Source organism: Cynocephalus volans, chromosome 6 (genome assembly GCF_027409185.1).
Source record: "Cynocephalus volans isolate mCynVol1 chromosome 6, mCynVol1.pri, whole genome shotgun sequence".
NCBI lineage: Eukaryota > Metazoa > Chordata > Mammalia > Dermoptera > Cynocephalidae > Cynocephalus > Cynocephalus volans.
The window spans coordinates 125,688,372-125,712,039 of NC_084465.1; the positions used below are offsets into that span (position 1 = coordinate 125,688,372).

General features: G+C 41.4%; 1 protein-coding gene across 1 annotated transcript; it reads left to right on the forward strand.

The window, feature by feature from the left end:
• Positions 1-147: 147 nt before the first annotated feature.
• Positions 148-11,831, forward strand: NET1 (neuroepithelial cell transforming 1). The gene is made up of 10 exons (XM_063098977.1): positions 148-398; positions 5,170-5,277; positions 5,698-5,865; positions 6,251-6,313; positions 6,510-6,606; positions 6,744-6,820; positions 7,542-7,799; positions 8,260-8,430; positions 9,406-9,592; positions 9,910-11,831. The coding sequence occupies exons 1-10, from the start codon at positions 306-308 to the stop codon at positions 10,314-10,316; spliced, it is 1,629 nt and encodes a 542-aa protein (XP_062955047.1). The 5' UTR covers positions 148-305; the 3' UTR covers positions 10,317-11,831.
• Positions 11,832-23,668: the final 11,837 nt, after the last annotated feature.

Here is a 23,668-nt window from a genome sequence, read left to right on the forward strand (position 1 = left end):
CTTCCTCCTGTCCAGAGAAAGCCGAGAAGCCTAGGTGCACCCAGCTGTCAGTTAGCTGAAGTCACGTGGGTGCAGGGCCCGCCTCGGAGCCGTCGCTGAGGCCCCGCCCAGAGTGCTGGGTTTGCGGGCTGGCTCCGGGCTGCCGCAGACGGTCAGCCCTCCGGCAGCGGGAGGCATGGGCTTCGGGCTGCTTGGGTGGGCCGAGCGCTCAGAGGGACAGCCAGAGCCCAGGTGCTTCTGCGGTACCTCCTCACAGGGCTGACTGTGGATTGATTCTACAGGCTTGAAGGTATACTTGGTAAAGCATGGTGGCCCATGATGAGATTGGAGGTCTCCTCCCTATTAAAAGGACTATACGAGTCCTAGATGTTAATAACCTGTCCTTCAGAGAACAAGAGGTAAGACTTTAAGGGAAGCATTAGGCAAAAGGAATGTTTGCTTACTCCACTAACTTTTAAGATTTTTAACAATTTATTAGCAGTATAATTTTAAACTTTTGGGCTTATTAAATGTTAAAATGTATGATTTTGATTTACGTGCAAGTTTGGAATGTATTTAGGAACTGTGGTCTAAGTTTAAATAGATAGGTTTATGCGTTGCATGGCTTGAGTGTACAGAACTTTTATACAAAAAGAAAAAGATTTTAGGTGTATATGCTACTCTGGTTAAATTTGTCACGTTTCTGATGCTTAGTATAGTTTGGGTTTTTTGTTGTTGTTTGACTTGCATTTGTTTTAGCTAGTGTTAGGACCTGCTCCATTGGAGTAAGAGGAAAATAAGAATCCTTTCTTTGCAAGTAAATGCTTGTGAACAAATTGCTGCTAAAGTGCTGTCTGACCTGGTGCTTGTGTTTATTTTTCTTTCTGTATCTAATACGTTCATTGTGTGCCACATTTTTCTTCAGAAGGAACGATAAATGTTAAAATATTTAATTCAGTGAATCATAGTTTAAGTTCTACCCTCCTTGGCCGGTTAGCTCAGTTGGTTAGAGTGCGGTGTTATAACACCAAGTTAAAGGGTTTAGATCCCCTTACCGGCCAGCCACCAAAAAAAAGTTCTACCCTCCTTGCTTTAATTGTTGGAAGTCATTGTGGGTTTTTAAAGTCTTTATGAACGTTTATCTAAATAAATCTAATTGTTTTTATGCTGTTTTATATAATCGTGTCAGTTGATTTAATACTATATGATACTGTTTATACTACATACTGCAATATATGTACTCTGTGGTATATACTACATTGTCACATAATAGAAATAGTATTCCTGTATTCAGTTAACTATATTATACAAGTATCTCTTGATTGTAGTTAAAATAGCTTCCATCTTTAAGAGGGAACTTATTTGGTGTGGTTTGGCTTTGATTTTTGTTTTCCATTTGGTTTGGGTTTGGGTTTATAAGTTTCAGTTTTCTGGAAATGTATAAGCATTTCCTTTGAGTGGAAGAATTTATTCATTGTTATCAGTATAAATAATGAAACTAATAATCTTTTGGATTATCAAGAAGTAGCCTTTTTTCTTAGTGTCAGACATGGGCCATGTTTCTGGCATGCATTTATTCCAAAGATTAAAAACACTGGTATTGTTGATAGGGTTTTAGAACTAGCAACTCAACCTTAAATAATTTCAGTAGTTCTCTTGCTAAGTAGAAAGGGAAGAAATCTCATGTGATCATAACTCGTTTTTATCTTAAGTGTCTTGATTTGATTGACTATAGAAGATACCTTCCTAAAATATGTCCTCTTAAGTGGCATCATCAGTAGTGAAAACCTTTTTACAAAAAGCTGAATTCACAACAGGATTTTTCCATATTGTTGCATTTATGTGGAAGGTACATCCCAATAAAAGACTTTAAATTAATCTTAAGAATTTTCTGTTTATAGATATCCAGAAAATATTTTAAGGCATAAAATCTAACTACAAGAGGATTATTAAAATTAATTCATTCATTCATGTAAAGCTGAGTCTAAAGGCAGATTTGCTATAATAATGCATGTGACTGCCTAGCTAAACCAAACAGTCTGATTAAAAATTAACCTAAATAAACAACATAAGCTTACGTTAGAGGGTGTCGGGTGTTTTTCCCTTTAAGTGAACTTCAACCCTGGTGAAAGGTTACTTACAGTAGAAAGTTCCTTAAGCATGTAAAACTTGTTGGTATTCTTTGTTTATTCCCAGAGATTTTCAAATTGTCCCTTGAGAAGAGTGTATAGTTTCAGTGTCCATATCTGTTCTTTAAGCTTCTTGTATTCATCATAACATGTTTAAGCACTCCAAAATAAAAATAAACAATAGCAACAACAAAACAATTGTATGAGCCTTACTTTTGGTGATGGTGAGATCAGTATACTCCTACTACTCTTTTCCTTCATCACCTCCAAATACTGCATTCTGTCTATGGAGAGTTCTCTAAAACCATTGTCTTAGAAATATGTTTTGGGACAATGCAAATGTTTAGGTTCTTTGGTTATTAAAAAGATCATTAAAACGGTTTATCTGGACCTGTAGAGAAAAACTACTTTTGGTTGTAGTTCATATGGGCCACATCCTAACCTGTATTCCAAAACAGACAAATTTTTGTCCCAACCTTTTAGTTGGCCCATGAATCCATATCACTTCCACAAAAGTTTTCTATCTGATTTTTTTTCAAATAGTGTATGTGTCCTGAAATTAGTGGTAGGCCATGTTTAATATAATACCTAAACATTTCATAATCACACTTTTCAAGTTATTTTATTCTTTAATACTTTTCATACTTTTGAAATATATGAGCTGAAAGTTTGTGTTGTATCTGCCAAACATAGTTCACATATATCCTTTGAGTAAGGCAGGAAAGTTACTATTAGTTCCCCAAATTTGTGCAAAAAGTGCAGAGATCTCCTCTCCCTCCCCACACCATACTTTCTTGCCAAAACATTTTAGACCTGGTAAACTCTGAAGAGCAACATATCCTTTGTGGAGAAGTGAGCTTGTACTTGGGTTTTTAAAAAACTGTGGAACATACTGAGTCATCACATGCTGCATAGCATGATATCCTGCCACCCTAAAGAGACCGCATAAACAAAATCCATATTAGTTTCAGAAATATGCCTTAGGTATATTTACATCAATGATCTAAACCTAAATCCCATAGTTTTCATTTTAAATATCACATTTTAAAATTACATAATTTTGAGTTACCAGGAAATTAGTAATTGTACAGTAACTGATCATATAAAGATAAGAGTTTTTTCATTAATTTAATTTTATGTGATAAAATAGATAATATCAAAAATTCCTTTTCTCCTAGCTAAACTAACTTTTCCTTTCAATTCATGAGGAGAGCACCTTTTCAAAGACTTTTTAATAGAAATTAAATATTTTATTTACTGGGAAGTCAAATTTATTATGCTTTAAAGAAGGAAAAGAAGTTAACCTCTGGCTTCCAAAAGGCAGAGCAGAACTTTCTGACAACTGCTTTGTTTCTAGTTAATGTTGGCATTTCTTACTTTGTGAGGTAATTGTATCTCCATTCAAACAGGAGGCTCTTTGTACTGTCTTTACTAAATGGAAAGGAATGCCTTGTGCTGGCCTCTACACACGCATGTGTCACTCAGTCTGCACAGATGTATGTGGTAAAGGCATTCACACATGTCCTCGGCCTCATGTCATGTGACATTTTACTACATATCTCAAAAGTTTCTTTTTCAGTTCATTTAACATTTGCACATTAGTGGCTTTACATTCAAAGTTTTACTTTGGAGTTAATTATTGGGGGGTGGTCTGAAATGTCTGATAATATACAGAGTCTCTACTTTAGTAGTTCACATTCTTTTCTGATATATATGTATATATATTTAAGAGCTTTAATAAGTCTAATTGCTTCTTTTGATATTTTAATTACTTAAGTTTCATTCTAAATAATTTTAACTTTCTGCCAGTTTATTCTTAAATTATTGGAAGGGGATTATTTAAGTTTCTTCTGTTATTTTTAAATGATAATTTTTATTTTTAAATGGCAATTTTAATATAATTTTTAATTATATATCCTTCTGAATTCTTATCATAATTATTTTGTCAAGTATGCCACAGTTATCAAAGGCACCAAATACAGACAAATAATTATGCTCCACAGACCTTGTAAAGAATAGACCTCTATGTGAGTCATCTAATGATGTGCCTCCATTTTCCTAGCAGTAAAATTAGAATAATGCAATTTCTGTAAAGTTTTGAGATCCTTGGATAACTATTTCTGATGACTTTGTGCACATTTTTTCTTTAAGTTAATAAATGTATGAGAAGATCTAATTATTTATAAATCCCAACATTTATGTAGTTAGTAGCAATATCCCTAAAAAGAATGTTAGTAATAGCTAAAACTTAGTATATGCCAAGCACTGTTCTGAGCACTATTTACTCATTTAATCTTCACAGCAATTTTATAAGAGAAATTCTACTGTTAGCCACATTTAACAGATGAGGAAACTGAGGCCCAGGGTGTGTCCTAGCCAGTGCTAGAGACAGGATTTGAGCCCACTCAGTCTGATTCCAGAGGCTGGGAGCTCTTTTAACCACCCCCTTGTCTTGGCTTGAACACTTTTTGACCCATTCCAGTATCAGATATGTTTATTTAGAGGTTATTCTCTAACTAAAGTTGTTAAGAATAAAATGATACGATGTCTGGGATTTGCTTTAAAATATTCAAGTAGGGACAGAGATAAAACAAATTGTTATACCAGAAACTGTTGAACTTGAGTGATAGATACATGGCATCCAGTATGCTATTCTCCACTTTCATGTGTGATTGAAATTTTTCATAATAATAAACCTTTTTTTAAAAGTTATTCTCCACATTAAGCTGAAAAGTTGTATACAGTTTTAGAATCTAATTTCTTTGTTTTAACTTTTGTTTTTCTTTTGTCTAATGGTAATATTTTTATGTTCTCAAAATGATATTAAAATATTTGATTGGCCTTTCTTACACCATTTATTTTTTAATAAGTTACTGCTACTCAATAGTGTTCTTATTGTTGTAACAATGAACAACATTCATTTTCAGACTTCCGTGTTTCTGTATTTTTATAATGTACAAATATTTTTTTTTGAGAGGGCTTAACTTTGTCCAAGTGTGTATGAACTCACTGCACCTAAACATACATTTAGTGTATATCTGGTTTGGTTTTGTTTTTACAGGAGCCAAGCAATAAAAGAGTTCGACCTCTAGCCCGGGTCACATCCTTGGCAAATTTAATCTCTCCTGTAAGAAATGGAGCAGTCAGACGTTTTGGTCAAACAATACAGGTAAAAAAGGGGGAGGGAGAGTAATGTAGTTAGGAGACATTTCCTAGAAGCCTGAAATTTGTATTTTTCTTTGAGCTGTACAAGCAGGTTTGCACTCTTAAACAAAGTTTTCTTTTTGGAGTATGGTGGTAAGGAATATTGTTACCAGAACAGTGTTTGTATAACCTTATTATATTAGTTTGCATCTTATATCAAAGGATAGTCTTAGATAGTTTTTATTACCAAAAAGTAATTTTGGCTGATAAGTATTCTAGAATAATAGATTGAAACTTGAATAAATGATTGTTTTATGCATTGAGAAATTCTCAGAACTTTGTTTTTAATTTTTCTTTGCTTTAAAAAAAATGAAAATGAAAAAGGGAATAATTACTCTTTTCTCCAAATCTTATTTTCTCTTCTGTTCACCTCTTTCTTTTTAAGTCATTTACCCTTCGTGGTGACCACCGATCCCCAGCCTCTGCCCAGAAGTCTTTTAGCAGGTCTACAGTCCCAACACCTGCCAAAAGAAGAAGCAGTGTGCTGTGGTCAGAGATGTTAGACATCAGTATGAAGGAGTCTTTAACCACCAGAGAAATCAAACGTCAGGAGGTATGCTGAAATTCAGTGTCAAGACCATATTTATTGTGCTATACTTTAAAAAAAAAAAACTTTTTTTTTAAACATATGTTTTGCCAGAAGAACAGCGCACTAACGCCTATGACAAAATCAACTTGCATTTTTGTTTTAGCAATAATTCATGACACATGGTGAGCAGCACTTTGTGACGGGTGGTAGTCATCAAATTAAGTAATTCTAAAGGGATAAAGATGTAAAACATATGGCAACTTGGAGATTCCATTCTGAATTATAGTTTTGAGACTGAGTCACTTCAAAAAATGCTGTTCAAAATGAGTTAAATAATGTAAATATCAATTGTATATAATTTTCTTTTCTCGAAGGAGTGACCACTGATGTTTGCTGGGTGTTTTTTCAGGCAATATATGAAATGTCCCGAGGTGAACAGGATTTAATTGAGGATCTCAAGCTTGCAAGAAAGGTTAGTAAATAACTTTTTACATTTTTAAAAATTACATTTTGAAAATTCTAAAGTATAATTTTCCTAACCTTTAGAAGTAAAAAGTAGAAAATATCTACTGGTGAATATGTTTTTTAGATTAGGTTTAGATACATCTCTTCAAATATGTTTTCTTTGCTGGATCTCTTTGTGTGACACATTTCTCCCCCTCCAATAGGCCTACCATGACCCCATGTTAAAGTTGTCTATCATGTCAGAAGAAGAACTCACACACATATTTGGCGATTTGGATGCTTACATACCTCTGCATGAAGGTTAGATATGCTATCTAATTTTTATTAGTATCTGAACAGCAGTAACACAAGTAATTTCAAATCTGAGCTTCTAAGGTAATGCTGACCTATTTTTAAAATAAATCTGTTATTGGTCTTTCTGCTTTTTTACTCTTCAGATTTGTTGGCAAGAATAGGAGAAGCAACCAAGGCTGATGGAACAGTGGAGCAGATTGGTCACATTCTTGTGAACTGGGTATGTAGTGGGTTGTTGACCCCAGATAATTTCTTACAGATATGCCACATTGCAATTTGTGATGAATATCAAATCAACTTGATCCCATAACTGTATTCTACAAACAGATAAGGCATTTAGAACTAAACAAATTTACAATGACATAAGAAGTTACAGCCTGTTTGAAAAGAAAACTTTATCAGTGGTACAGTTTCATTTGTGTTACAAATCTGTTTACAAATTTATTCCTACGTGGACAGAATTACCACATCGTATGCCATTAATTATCTATTGCATTCTTTCACTTAACATTGGAGTGCCGGCCAGATGCTGGGTACTGTTTGAGGAGTGGCCACTGGGATTTCAATGATGAGAGAGTTTCTGCATTTATAACCTAATGAGGGAATAGTCAGGCACATTAAATAATCTCAAGGTTGGTGATGAACATGATATAGGACACTCAGGTGTCCTGGGGAAACAGACAATAGCATCTAACTGAGACTGGGGGAAGTAGAAGTCATGAGCCTTCAGTTGGATTTAGCCAAATTAGGGGAATTGGAAAAGAGTGTTCCGATGTTGACCCAGAATACAATTCTGCCCCCATTATCATCTGCAGAAAATGTCTGCAGCTTGTTAAAACTCTCGAGGATAGCTATACGTTTTGAGTTTCATGTTCACAGGCTTATTAATGCACTCAGTCATAACAGGAATGAATCATACGTTTTCTTTTATTACTCTTCAGTTACCAGGCTTGAATGCCTATAAAGGATACTGTAGCAACCAGCTGGCAGCCAAAGCTCTTCTTGATCAAAAGAAACAGGATCCAAGAGTCCAAGACTTCCTCCAGAGGTGTCTTGAGTCACCCTTCAGTCGAAAACTAGATCTTTGGAGCTTTCTAGATATCCCTCGAAGTCGCTTAGTCAAATACCCTTTACTGTTAAAAGAAATTCTTAAACACACTCCCAAAGACCACCCGGACATTCAGCTTTTGGAGGAAGCTGTAAGTAGTCCAAAAAATTATTCTTTTGTTTTTTAAGTTTATACATTAGGTTGCCTTAGAAAGGTATGAAATAATGCTCTCTCAAATCTTATGTGTATTGAATCAGCTTAGTGAAGTATTTTGTTCTTTTAAGTACCCCATACATTAGTGCACTGTGCACTAAGCAATAACGAGATGTATATGTGCTGTATTTAACACATTTTATATTTATCTTTTAATAAGGAACTGGATTCCAATCTGGTCTGTTTCACTGGCTAGTTGTGTGACTTTGGACAAATACCCCGATTTGGTCAGGACCTTTTCTTTATCTGTGAAATGAAGGGACAGTCTGAATTAACTGATTTCTAGAGTTCCTTCAACATTTAAAATTCTATTGTTTTGTGTAACGGTTTTGCCCTGTAGGGAAGCAGGATGAGTTAATATTCTGAAGTCACTCCACCAATTTTTTGATAATATTTAGGTGTTGATAATACAAGGAGTTCTCTCTGATATCAACTTGAAGAAAGGTGAATCTGAGTGCCAATATTACATCGACAAGCTGGAGTATCTGGATGAAAAGCAGAAGGATCCTAGAATTGAAGCGAGCAAGGTGCTGCTGTGCCACGGGGAGCTGAAGAGTAAAAACGGACACGTAAGTATATTTGAATACCAACAGGAAGTAAGCTACTACTTTTTTCCACCCTGTCTAATTTTTTGCACATAAACTGTGAAGCAGGTTTGTAAAAATAAATTTATGACATAGTGTAAAAGGAGGTTACTGATTTTTATTTTATAGTATCAGATTTGATAAAGCAAGCATTTAGTTTCTATTTACAGAATCACTTAAATGTCTCAGTGGAGAATCAGTAATACTGTATTTTTTAGTTTTGAAGCCTAAATCAACTTGTTTGGCTAGGGTTTTCCTTTCTAAGTGCACTATTACTCCCATAATGCTTAATAAAAAAGCCTATCTTCAAAACAATTTTTGAAGAGTTTACAGTTATAGAAGTGATTTTTAAATTTCTCAAGCAGATTGAATGAAAGAAGATTTATTTTAAAAAATGTTAGTTACAAAAGTACCTGCTAGAACTAAGTATAATCATGCAATGGTATTTTTGTTTCATTATTTTCTTTCCAAAAGCCCAATTGAGGTTTTTGTAGAAAAAGTTGAAATCTAACAACTCTAATTTCTGTCATGAAGCCTAATTGTTCTATAAAGTCTCAAATTTGTGGGACAAAATGGAACCATTGACATTTTACCAGCTTGCATTTTTTAATCCCTACTTTGTTAGAAAATTTTGGTGTACAGTGCTGGTATTTCAAGTCATGTTACTACTGACAGTCAGGTCTTTGTGACGTGTAGTGTTTACCTAACTGTTGCTCAATCTGATTACATACCAATTTTAAAAAAGGTTTTATATAGTCTGAAATTAGAAAAATTTTCTGAATAGAACATGTATAGCCTTGAAATTTCCATCTTTATGAGATGATTTGTGAGGGGGATCTTAGAAAATAAATTTGATGAGATTAATAGTAATGTCAAATCAAGTTATTTTACCAATGTATTTCAGTCACTTAAAATCACAAAGTTTCATATTTAGAAAGCATTTGCTACCCTTTTCTCCAGAAGCTTTACATTTTCCTGTTCCAAGACATCTTGGTTTTGACTCGACCTGTTACACGAAATGAGCGTCACTCTTACCAGGTTTACCGGCAACCAATCCCAGTCCAAGAGCTGGTCTTAGAAGACCTGCAGGATGGAGATGTGCGAATGGGCGGATCCTTTCGAGGGGCTTTCAGCAACTCAGATAAAGGTAAAAATGCAAGTGTTAAAGTAATCTAAATAAACATAAACTTGGAACCTAAATTAATTTAGTTTTAACCCTTAAGAATTCTAAAAATAAAATGGCTCATTGTCCTGTACTTGTTGCACTCATTGGATTGTCAGGTGCTTCACAGCTTTAACACCAGCAAGTGTATCTAATAAGTAATCTATAGGCTTAATTTAACGTGTCCACCTAACCCATGGGCATGAATACCAGAACCCATGTTAAGATTGTATGACCACTTTCTCTAGAATAAACATTTCTTAAAAGTCTGATTTTCTTTTTTTCAATTTTTATCCTTCCAGCTAAAAATATCTTTAGAGTTCGCTTCCAAGACCCTTGTCCAGGCCAGTCTCACACTCTGCAAGCCAATGATGTGTTCCATAAGCAGCAGTGGTTCAATTGCATCCGAGCCGCCATTGCCCCTTTCCAGCAGGCCACCAGCGCCTCAGAACCACAGGGCTTGCCAGAGCTGCATGAAGAGTGTGAAGAGAACAACCCCTCTGCCAGCAACCTGGGGGCCCAGAGGAGGGCATCCACAGTTTCCAGTGTCATACAGGTAGAAGTCAATGAAAATGCTTCAGAATGTGGCACCACTGTCCAGACAGCAAAAGACACCAGGAATGTGAAGTGCCACCGAGCACAGTCTGGCTTCCGCAGAGCAAGGGACAAAGCCCAGTTGAGTGGCAAACGGAAAGAGACTTCAGTGTAAAGGGAGCTCTGTGTGTTAACTGGCAGAGAGACTGTTTATTTATAAATGTGTACAGTTTTGTTTTTCTTATAATGTGAGCATGGGAGTATCGTAGGAATACTTTATACCAGCTGTAACATTTTCATTGTTTTTGGTTGTTGTGTTTTTCTTTTTTTTTAATGGCAGCTAAAGATATACAGATTACTGTTAAATTGCAATCCTTTTTTTTTTTTTCTTTTTTTTTTTTTTAAGATTATTTTCTCAGATTATTTAGAGCATGCAAGCCTGGCATTTTTAATCAAATGAAATATCTATGAAACAGGTTTTCTCCTAATTCCAGATTCATCACAACTTCCCAATATGAATCAATTGTGATATTTACAACATTTGCCAAAATTCAGACTCGCAAATATTGGAGTTCTACCAGTGTTTCTTTAGTAAACTTTGCATGCAGACTTTTTAACATCAGCACCTATAATCTACATGGAATGTATATTTGGAATATTTCAAAATCTACGTTGAAACATAACTTCCTTGGAAAACAAATCATAAAACTTAATAGGTTTTCCATTTTGTCAACTGGAATGCTTTATATTAGTTTGTTTTTCACTGTACATTCCTCATTTTTCATTCATTTAACCTGCCAATTATTTAATTTTTTTTATTGTAAAGTAGTTTTTAGTATTTGCTTTTATTTTTTTACTTTGATGCCTTTTCAAATTGGCATGTCTTTAAAACATTTTTCTTCCTGATTAAAAATGTGTGTGTATTTGTGTATATAAGTATATATATATGTTTTTAAATCATATTAACTTTACCAAGTGAAACCAAGCCATACTGTTTTTGAGCCAATTAGGAAAATTACAGTTTAAAGTCTAACATTTCGGGGTGGTAAATACACATGAAATGACTCAGTATATTCTAAACTACTGAAAGAAAACCACTTCAAGGATTTTGTTGAAAGCTTTATTGTTGTCTGAAAAGCAAGAGGAAAGTTGACTGGTAATAAGTAGGGAAAAAAAAAAAAAGAGGGAAAAAGAGAGTAGTTTTTCTTTAAGTAAAAATGTCTGGTTGTGCCAGAATGTGAAAGGAGTTAGGGAAAGCTCTACTGGAGGGTGTGCAGTAAGTCGTAGAAGGCTCGAGGGGACGTGGACTTTATTTGCCTTGGTTTATAATACCTGCAAATAATGAGTTTGAAAAGAAACAATGAAATGTGTTAAAAATTTGACCATATTAGATCAATTATGGTGGATTTATACATAAGATGGGAAAAAGACTGGTAAATCTTCTTCTGCAAAATATTTCTGTTAAATGAGATCTTTTGTAGTCTTTACAAAGGAGGAGGGAGGACTAAAAGCCCGGTGTCGTGGCAGACTTGTAATGGTGATCAACTCAAGTCATTGTTGACTATTATGTGAAATATATTTGGCCAGTGGAAATGAAAATTGGAGAAGACTGTACATAGATCAATCCAAATGATTTCTCTGTATAAATGAATTATACAATTAAAAAACACACACACTATTCACGATAAAAGTTTCTTGCTTGGTGGATATTGGGGGCATTTGGGGGGCATTGGCTAGAATACGCTGGTGTGGCAAAGGAGGTAATGACAAGCCTCACAAAAGTTTATTAAAATCACAAATAGTTAAACCTTTAAAATTCATTGACAAGTAAGAGAAAGGTACAATTAGTCAAGTCTTGTGAATCTTATGAAACCTTTTAAGAACAAAGTGTAATCAGACACAGCAGTTTTATTAAAGACAACTGAATATCTGGCCACTTTCTGGATATGATAGTAAGGCTAATAGCAAAACATCCTGATTAATTTAATTAATTTCAGCCTTTAATTTAGGTATTTCAGGTTCCTAACTTTGGAAATTCAAATTCAGAAGTGTAGATTATAACAGTGATTTGTGATCTGCAACACCAGAAATCAAGATTCCTTGTCATTTCTAGAGGTGTTACTTAGAATACCATTCCTTCCAGAATTACCTTGATTAATTTCTGAAGTTATACAAGCAAGTGGTAGTTCAAATGTTGTTAGTGGAATAATGTTTGATCTAAAACTGCATCTTCCTTTGGTTCTCTCAAGGGAGAAAATAAGACCTAGAAACTGATTCAATATATGAAATAAACATTCTTCAGAAATAGCATCTATAGGGCCGAGCCCGTGGCGCACTCGGGAGAGTGCGGTACTGGGAGCGCAGCGATGCTCCCGCCGCGGGTTCGGATCCTATATAGGAATGGCCGGTGCACTCGCTGGCTGAGTGCCGGTCACAAAAAAGACAAAAAAAAAAAAAAAAAAAAAAAGAAATAGCATCTATATTTGAGAGCATGTGATGATCTCAGGACTCAAACATGTTTGGGCATCAGAATCACAATGGGTGCTTAAGAAAAGTAAAGGTAACTGGGCCTCGGCCCTAACCCCACACACACATGCCATTTCACCAAATCCAGATCAGGGCCAGGTCAGGCAGCGGGGTACGGGTAGTAGATCATTTAGATTTACAAACACTTTCTTCTAGTAATTTTGATGCAGTGAATTCCTTGGATCAGCATTTAGTAATCACTAATCTAGGCATTCCCCTTTAGGTAAATAATATATAAGTCTTAACATATAAGAATGTACTAGAGAGAATCTAATTTCCTTTCCTTTTTACCTTCTTGTGGTGGGTATGCTTACACGTTTTCAGCAAAGGACAGTCTCTACCCGGAAGGTCTTAAGCTCAGTGCTCTGTCTCAGGATGTGCACATAGAGTAGGAAGGGCACCAAGTCTGCGACTAAGTGCAGTCAGTGGGTGTCAGGGTCACTGAATCACCCTGGGGGCTATAGAGACATGTCTCCTCAGTGACCCACCAGGTGTTCAGCAACTTTTGTACTAGCTGGGTCTACTTTATGTTTGATGCTTCTCTGAATAAGCAGATCCAGCACAATGCTTGCTTGTTTTTTTCAAATATATATGACTAACTATAATGTTAGTAATTAATTTTACAAGCATCAGAAAATGCCTAGTTAAGGCTCCTGTCTATAAATCTTGATGATTGAGATGCACAAGGTTCTAAAGTGACCTTCTAATAGTGTGTCTTTATCATACTCTTCAGCTGAAACTCCTGCCTGTCCCTGGAGATGAAACACTAGTAACAGTATGTCTGTTACGTTTAGAAATCCTAAGGACTCAGAGCAGGTGATACCTCAACCTGCAAATGGGCTTTTTTCATTGGCATGAGAGAACACCTATGGAAGAGTAATGCCCCTTTTCCTTGGAACCTACTTCCCTTGAGAGGAATGTCCTAGCAAATAAATCTCCCTAGATCCAGAGGAAGTCTAGAACTTCTAGATACTGAAGAGTTTTGATCGTTTTCTTGCACATCTGAGCAATTCCCAGAACCAACCACAAGACTGAGAAGCTCTCACTGACGGATAAGTTTACTCAAGTCCAGTGGTAGATAAACTTATTTAGAGCATGAATGTGTTGAGACTGTAATAAAAGCTATGGATCCTCTCCCCAGGAAAACGTGTATATGTACATTACACATTCACATAACTGATGGGGTTCAGGGATATTCCCCAAACCTCTCTGGACCCCAAGTTCAAATCTGCTCAAGTCTGTCCTGACCAGCATAGTTGAGGGAATCTGCTGGAGAGCTAAGATTCACTTTTTTCCTATGGATTTTCAAAGCAATAATATCACGTTGTTTTATAAACCATGGTTGAAAACTAACATCTTCCACACTCCTAACTGGTCTTCTAAGTCATACTACACATTCAACTTCTGAATATAATTTTCTTCAGGGTAATATAAAAATATCAAATATGCTTTTTGTAAAGTACTTTCAATTTGATACCTCTTAGTCCTAGCTTCAGAATGCTTCCTTTTTCTAAGCCCTGTTCACTCCACAAATGTCCCTCCTCTGCTTTCCCTGAAGATGGGCTCCTCATGAGATGGATGAATGTGGACTTGAATAAAACCAAGTTCCTTTCCTAAGCACGAAGTGACACTCTCCAGTAACTATATGCACAGGTGCCTCATGGTAAATGCAGTATTGATTTAAAAGTACTTGAGACAGGGGCAGGCTGTTTAACTCAGTTGGTTAGAGCATGGTGTTATAACACCTAGGTCAAGGGTTCAGATCCCAGAACCAGCCAGCTGCCAAAAACAAAGATTACTCGAAACAATTAGAGCATCAGTTAGCGTAATGAGGGACTAAAATACAGCAAATATGTTTAGATTAATAAATTCATAATGATTCTTTTTGAGTTTTGATCCCCCTTGGAGTATCTCAGGGAACCAACTTATTGCTTGAAAACTGGTAAAGGAAAAGAATCAGGCATCTATTCTACCCTTTCCTCTATGAACTATCCCCTCAGGGTAACCAGACATAATGAAGCAGAGTTTCTCTTCATAGCAGTAGCCCAGCTAATGAATGAAGAAGAAATGGTAGAACATAGCTTCCTGTAACCCTCACGCATTGATGAATCTGGTTGTCAATCATGAACAAGGACACAACATAGACGGGTAGATGCCACGTTCCTCCTGAAGGAAGTGCACACACCTGCCACGGTCGCACCTGAATCTGACCCACAAGAAACGAAGACTGATAGAGTTTCTTCAACAAAACAGAAACTGGAAAAGATGAGAGGTGGAGGGGGAATCTGTGACTTAAGAGACATACTGAACAATTGCAATATATGGACCTTATTTGGATCTAAATTGAACCAACTTTTTAAATAAAATCATCAAGGAAATATTCAGTATCGAGTGTATATTTGAAGTCAAGTAGTTACTGTTACTTTTTTTGTTTAACAATGGTACTATGATTAGAGTCCTTTTAGAGACACTGACTGAAATACTTATGGGTAAAACTGAATGCTGTCTGGGATTTCCTTTCAAACTGGGACAGGAGAATGGTTGGGGATAAAAATGAAACAAGATTGGCCAGAAGTTGAGAATTGCTGAAGCCAATGAGAGATCTATTACACTCTTTTCATATCTTTTTGTATATGTTTGAAGCTCTTCACTAGAAAAAGCCAAAGTTAAAAGAAGTTATGGAATTCCAGGTAATCTAGCATGCTCCCAGCTCCCTCCAAACCCCCAGCCTTCGCTTGCATGCTAAAGGCAGCATGTCTGTCATACACACTGCATTTGCTCTCTACCGTCTCACAGAAACTCGGACCTTTCACCTGAATTTTGAATCCGCCATCCTCCATTGCAATTTGGCAGTAATACCACACCAATCTGAATTCTGATAGGGCCCCTTTCCTCCCACTCCTTTCCTTTTCCCCGTGTCTCTCTCCCTTCACTAGGGTTTGTTTCTTTGACCCACACCTTTTTCTCTGCCATGCAACGTGAGTACCACAGTCCAGAGGAGCTGAGGCATAACAGAAGTTCCCAGGTCTCCCAGGGAAGCCACTCCATTCAGCCTGACCCTGAGAATTTCCCCCATGGGCCAGCTTGCTGACTACGTTCCTTTCTTTCAAGAAAGATAGCATTAAAATATCTGGCAAGACCAGAAAGTAAGATAACATTAGCTAGATTCAAAGAATTCTGATAATCTCCCATAGAATTCAGATTTCTCAACAGCTGCTGCTAGGGCAGGTCAAGGGTTTGTCTTCCTTTTTCACAGAGCAGGACAAGCAGGGATCTCTCAGACCTAGAAACCCACACAGGTCGTTTAGTCTGATCCCTCCTTTTCCAGCTGCAGAATCTGGAATCTACAAACTTCAAGTGACTTGCCCAAGATCACACAGCTGGTTTGTGGCAACACTGAGGTTCAGCGCCTCTGTGTGCCAGTCCTGTGTTTGTTCCTCTCCAGACATTGACCTTTGCTACCAGCCCCCTATAAACCTTGTCCTAGTGATATGCCTGTTGCTTGCCTTCTGCAGACAGACCTTGCAAATGAGCACATCGTGAATGCAGAACCTTGGGGAAGTTCCTGTCTGGTTTCCTGTGGGAAGAGGCATAGAGTTCCTCTCTGTCTTGGAGGTTTCCCTTGAACAGGAGGGTGGTACGTGCTGACCACTCCACTTCTCTGACAGCTCTATGTAGTTCTGTCACCAGAAGAAAAACACCATTCTCAAGTGAGAAACCAAAACTAAGAGCCCTTTCCATGTTCTGCACACCTTATACTTCTCAGAGCATTGCACAAACTAAGAGGTCTAAGATGGGCAGCATGGGTGCCATTCCCCTGTACTCTGCAAATACAGAATCTGAAACCATTGGGTAATGGGTGACCATTACCCAAGGTCACCCAGCTAGGAGTGACAGAGATGCAGGGCTCACTCCTGGTTCCATGACCACTCTGCTCCATGTGTCCCTGATGCTTCAGATCCCAGATCTGCAGGGGCAGGGGCAGTGTTGTAAAGCTGGCTCTCTGCTGCCTGGAGTGGACCATGGCGGAGGGTGTGGGGTGGCCATGGTGTGTGTGGCATGCAGTGCTGCTGAGCACGGCCTTCAGCCGGCCTTCCCCAGGCCCTGCCTCCCTTCCAGAGAGCCTGCCGCTGGTGTTCCTTCTCTCTGAAGTGCGGGACAGAATGGCCCAGGGTTTGGCAGGAGCATGGGAGGGAATGGGAATAACATATTTGACTCCTCCTGGTTTAGATACTGGGAGGTTTGACCCCTTTTGAAAGGAGAGCTCTGAGCTCTCTGGCCTGCACTGAGAGTTCCTTCGGGTTACTGAACTGCCAAGTCCAGGCCTCACACTGGGGAACCAGCTCTCCTGAACTTGAAAGTGAAGGAGTAACTAAAATTCCACCCCCTACCCTTTCTTTCTCCTCAAACACCTGGCTTCTCGGGGTTTCAGAGAGACTCTGCACCCTCAGATTTGGCCAGTGCCTGGCGTCATTCCCTGTCAGACTCAACCTCTATGCTCAGATGGCTCCCTAATCCCATTATGCACTAGCCCCTGATGGAGGCCCAACTTGACTGCTGAGATTCAGGCCAGATGATGCCTGGTCCCCACCCCCACCGCATACTCCCACGCACCCATCCACCCAGCCTCCCTCCACCCTGAGCTGTGCAGCCCCCACCGGGTTTCCCTCCTGTTGAGGGGTCTCCTGCCCACCCTGCTCCACCCTGTGCCACACACAGACTCTCTCCACCAAGGCTGTGCTCCAGAAGCTGTGTTTGATCTGCCCTGCCCCCAGGTCAGACCCCTCTTCAGCAAGCATGTCTACCCCCAGAGTCTCCCCGAGTGCTGCCACCCAGGGACCGGCCTCCTACCCAGCCTCTTCCTCGCCCCCCACCCAGGCCCCACCACCCTGAGCTTACACTGCTGACAGCTCCTGCACCCTGACTCCCCAGCTTCCTCAGAAACATGGACTAAGCCCATGGCGGCTCCATCTCCAGGAGCCTGCATCATCTGAGGACCACTCATGAGATTCCAGCTCCCAGCAGCACAGGCTTCCCTCCCTCTGGTCTTCTGTGCCAGCACACCCCCTGTTCTCCTCCTACCACCCTAGCACCCTCTCTCCTGTTGGTCCTCCTGCTCTTCCGGACCTCTGAATGTTGGGAAGTCATAGGGCTCGGTCTCCAGACCTCTTCTTTTATGCTCCCAGAAAATCCCATCCATTCCCATGGTTTTGATATCACAGACAACTGAGCACTCCCAATTTATGTCTCCACTTCTGAAGACTCCCCTGAGCTCCAGACTCTCTCCCCAGCAGCCCACGTGATGGGCCTGCGTGGAGGTCTGATGTATCTCACACTGAACATGACTCTGCTTTTCCATCCCCAGTTCGCTCTGGGCTCCCTGTATCTGCCCCTGACCCCTGAATTCCTCTAAGTCACTCGCTCCATGACCACTCCACCCATCGGCTGTGACGCTCGACCTCTACAACACATCAGAATCCCACCACTTCCCACCCCCTTCAATGTTCCACACTTGTCAGTAGCCACAGCCAGCTCTTGTCTGAAGAGCAGCCACAGCCTCCTAGCAGGTCCCCCAAATCCTCTTGCCACTCTTCAGTCATCCTCCATATAGCAGTCGAATGACCTTTCTAAAGCAAAAATGTGTCCATGATAAAATATCAGTTCAGTAAATGTGAGAGTTTTAAAAATAATTTTTTCTAATGCTAAAAATTATACATTTTTATTGTGGAAAATTCAGGAAAGTATAAAAAAGAAATTACAGCAAGAGAATAAGACAAGCTACAGACCGGGAGAAAATATTTGTAAAAGATGCACCAGACAAGGGAATATTGTCCTAAATATACGAAGAACCCTTAGAACTCAACAATAAGAAAATGAATGACCTCATTTAAAAATGGGCAAAAGACCTCACTAGAGAAGATAGACAGATGGTGAATAAGCAAATAAAAAGGTGTTCCAAATTCTATGTCATTAGGGAATTGCAAACTAAAACAACAATGGGTACCACTACATGCCTCTTAGAGTGTTGAATCCCCAAACACTAACAACACCCAATGCTGACAAGCACGTGGAGCCACAGATCCTGTTCACTGCTGGTGGGAATGCAGAATGGAAGACACTTTGGCAATTTCTTAGAAAACTAAACATGCTCTTGCCATACAATCCAGCAATTGCACTTCTTGGTATTTACCCAAAAGAATTGAAAACTTATATCCACACAAAAACCTGCACACAGATGTTTATAGCATCTTTATTCATAACTGCCAAAACTTGGAAGCAACCAAGATGCCCTTCAGTAGGTGCTATGATCTGAATGTGTCTCCCACAATTCACGTGTTGAAATGTAATGGCCAATCTGAAAATATTAAGAGGTGGGGCCATTAGGAGGTTATGAAGTTGTGCGGGCAGAGCCCTTCAGGATGAGATTAGGGCCCTTATAAATGGGCTTGAGGGAGTGGGTTCACACTCTTCTGTCCCTTCTGCTCTTCTGCCATGTGAGGACACAGCATCCATCCCCTCTGAAGGACACAAGCAACATGCAGAGCACAGCCCTCACCAGACACCGAACCCACCGCACCTTGACTTTGGACTTCTCAGCCTCCAGAACTGCGGAAAAGAAATTTCTGTTCTATATAAACTACCCAGTCTCTGGTATTTTGTTATAGCCACCTAAACAAACTGAGACAGTAGGTAAATGGATCAATAAGCTGTGGGAAATCCAGACAATGGGATATTATTCAGCACCAAAAAAAATGAGCTATCAAGACAAGGAAAGACATGGAGAAACAGTAACTGCATATTATTCAGAAAAGGCTGCACACTGCATAATTCCAACTATATCACACTCCAGAAGAGGCAAAACTATGCAGACAATAAAAAGATCCATGCTTGTCAGGGGCTGGGGGGAGGGAGAGATGAAAAGGCCAAGCACAGGGGATTTTTAGGGCAGTAAAAATACTCTGTATGATACTAGGATGGTGGATACAGTAATTATACATTTGTCCAAATTCATGGAATATCCATCACCCAGAATGAACCCTGATGTAGACTGTGGACTTGAGGTGATAACTATGTGTCAATGTAGGTTCATCAATTGTTAACAAAGTCACCACTCTGTGGGAATGTTGATCGTAGGGGAGGCTGTGTGTGGTGGCGGCAGGAGGCGTATGGGAACTCTCTGGAACTTCCATTCAATTTAGCTGTGAAAAAAATAGAGTGTATTAGAAGAAAAGAAATTACCGAGACCCAGAAAAAATATGTGCCATTAGTACACTTCCTTCAAGTCATATCTATACAGGCCAAGCCTGGAATAATGCTGTACAAATTCTATAGACAAACACCGAATCTGATGCTTAGCAAAGTGACCCAGGGCTGTCTGTCTGGATGTTGGGGCTACAAGCCCTCACTCTCAGACCACAACAGCTTAGGGAAGCTCTACATCCAGAGGGTCAGGGGCCTCAGGAGCCTCCTCCAGGCCCAGCCCACCTGGCCAGGGAGCAGCCTGCACCTCCAAGTCTGCAGAGTCAGGGTCTAAGGCAGACCTGCCCCGGGGTCGTGAGTGACCACACAGGCAGAGAGGTGTCCTAACTCACAGCCTCAGCAGCAACAGCCCAATTCAGGTGAGGGGAGCTCGGGACCTCTTCGCCTCCCCCAGTCAGTAACTTGGCTGTTTCCAGCTGACCTGGGTCCACAGACTCCATTGCCTCTGTGTCCCTTCTTCCCTTCCCTGTCTGTGGTGGGAGTGGAAAGCAGGCCCCTCCTCTGTGCACCATGAAGTTGGCCCAGAGCCACAGCCCGTGCTTGGCCGCAGCAGGGCTGTCGATGAGGTCACCAGGGAGTAGCCTGCCGGCTTGGGCTGGACTTGTTTCTCTCTCCCCTGCAACCCCACTCTAGGCAGTTCAGACCACAACTGTCAGTTGTGGCTGAGGGGTTGGCGTCAGGCCTCCCTCCACACCTGGAAACCACTGCAGGGCTGGAAACGCCTGTTATCTGGCATCACCTACCTCTGCCAGCCCTCCAGCAGGGACCATGCCTTCCCCACCCAGCAGACATGGGCCGCGCAGGTTCTCTCCATCTTGGGTGACTTCCAGGTGTGAGCTCAGCCCTCAGCCTCCACCCCATGGTCCAGAGAAACTCGAGGATTCTTCTACGGCTGGGGAAGGGAAAGGAGCAAGCCAGGAGGGGCTTGGGGAGGTGGGGGGCCGAGCTCCCATGACGACGCTAGGCAGAGATGAGCAAGATGTCAGAGGGGCCACACTGGGCTGCCCTGGGCTTCTGTTTTCCATCACGTCGCCAGCTCTCAGGTTCAGGGCCTCTCCATGCTCAGGGCGGAAGGCAGGGGACTAGCGGGAAGTCTCAGCCCCCAGGAATATGTGATCTAAGACAGGCAGCGGTGAAACAGACCCCAGGGTGACCTCAAGTGCCACAAACTGCATGCACGAATGCATAGGTACGTGTCACTCTCCCATTGCACCAAGCCTGTATGTATGTGCATTTTACGGGGCGGCAGATGTAGCTGAAAACTCAAAACAAAGAAAAATGACATATGGGCCTATAAATACACGCGTGCACACCCCATCTGGGAGCAAGTGGGGGCGTCCCTAAAGCATGAAGTTATGTTTGCCTCCAGCGAAGGACGGGAGACGATCTCTTCCACAGATGGAAACTATTTCTGCCACTCTCCGCTGTTCTGATGGAGCAGCCAGGCCCTCCAGGGCTGGATCTCTACCGCCTCTCAATGAGCTGCAGTAACGAGTGGAGCCACTGACTCATCGGGGCTCTTTCAAAGGGGGAGAAGCTCTCCGTTGACTTCGGAGACTCTGGCGTCAAGCACGTTGGAGCAATGACATCCTAAGTCCAGCAGTGCCCAGGCTGGTGACGGCTCTGTGTTTCGCTCACCTGTTCCGCTGCCTGGAACACCCTCCCTGCCCTCCCTCCACTCACCCCTCAGCACCCTGCGGAGCCCCGCCTTTGCGAGGCAGCCTTCCCCGCGACCCCATGGAGCCCAGCACCCCTCCCGGGGTCCCCACACCGCGCCGGGTCCCGACACTTCATGCATTTCAGGTGGTGTGCCTCCTCTGCCATTGTACAGGGTCACTGGACTCAGTGCTCCCCAAACCTACCCCTTTGCCTGACACGGAGAATGTGCTGGAACTTGTTTGTTGAGTGAACCATAAAGGCTGGATGGTTTCAGCTCCTGCTTAGCAAGAGTCGGCGGCACAGAGAACAAGCTGGTCGGACCCAAGCGGGCCCCGTGGCAGCCAGCCTTCCAGAGGCTTCCACGGGTCTCACCTCGAGATTCACACCCTCCCCACCCTGCAGAAGGCGACTGATGCCCCCAGGGGTCTGTGATGGGAACACACATGGTTTACATGTCAAGACTCCTCGGACAGAGCAAACGGGGGCTTCAGACATTAACCACAAATGCCCGTCACCATCCAGGTGCTCAGGCCCGCTGCAGTGGGAGAAGCTGCAGGGATCGACCCATGTCACTGTGTTTGACGATTCTCCTGGGAGAAGCAGAGACCAGCTCATTCTAAGCTGCTCTTGTCAGTCTGAACTTCTGGATGCATTTATACTAATCCATAACCATAATCACGTCTGTCTGGAGCCCCCTGCAAATGACTTTATTTCTAAAATGTGTTTCACTGCTGAAATGTTTGAAGTTCACTGAAATAGCGAGTTTTATTTTTTGTTTTTTTGTTTTTTGTTTTTTTAGCGGCTGGCCCGTATGTGGATCTGAACCCTTGACCTTGACCTTGGTGTCACCAGCACCACGCTTGCTCTCCCACATGAGCTAACCGACCAGCCCCAGAAATGGCAAGCCTGTAACCAAAACGAAAGGAATTTACACAAACTTAAGGAAAGCTCCTCAGCTGCTCAACTGAAAGCGTGTGAGGAAGTACAGGCGTTGGGTCTGAAGATACTTCACCAAGACCCGCTTTCCTGCACACTGGCCAGCCGTGCCTCCAGAAGGCACACTCAGCTTCACCCGGCTCCCTGCTGTCCCCTGCCCCTACCTCTGCCCTTAGAAATGTTAGTTACTCAGCTGAATGCAGGCCTGGGACACTGTTCCCAAGTGATAGATTCCTGTCCCCTGTGATCCTGTCTCTGAAGATAGTCATCGCACCGTCATTTGCCTGTCCTTCGGGGCACCTCTGGGTAGCCTTAGACTTCACTGGAGTCCCAGGCTCAATGTCCCAGACTGGGTGGTATCAGCCTGACAGCTTGTGCGGCTCTGTGATCTCCCATAAGTGTCCTCTGTTGGTCCCCAGGAGACCCCTAAGGTCAACTACCATCTTGCCACCCCACCCCAGGCCTGGGCAGGACTCCCTCCGCCCTGTCCTTGAAGCCGTTCCTGTTCCGCACAGAAGGCTTCATCAGAACCAGGGCTGTCTTGCAGCCTCCAAGCTCCACACTTCCATGTGCACAGGGAGCCCTGCAGGAAAATGAGATGCACAGAGGAGAACTGGCCTTGGGAAATCACTCGCACCCCTTTGTCTCCACACAGGACTTCTCTCGAGAAAGAGTCCTGGGTATGAAGGGGATTCCTGAGATTCTTAGTCCAAGCCCCGGCTTCAGAACCTCGCAGGTTTAACAGATGACCCAACTGCTATTGAGAAGATTTCCCAAACGACTGCCCTAAATCCCTCCTGGAGCTGAGCTGATCTTTATTCCCCAACCTTCCTGGACCTCTGGAACCGGGGTGTTCTCTCTCCTTTATACACTTCAGGCCAAATAGTGCCAGCCTTTCTACAGGCTCCCTGCTTCTGTCCCTCCCCTGGAGTGGGCTGGAAATTTATAGGGCACAGACAAAAGGTGGCCCCTGGTGCTTTCCTTGATGAGCAAAAACAGAAGTTTCAAGGCCTCGGAATTTTTGAAAAACTTTAGTGAATTGGATCAGATTCAGAATCTGTATCTTCAGAAAGTCCCTCCTGTGGCTGGGGCCAGATTTTGGCATCAGGCATAGGTCACAAACTCTCCCCAGGCTTGAGAAAGGAA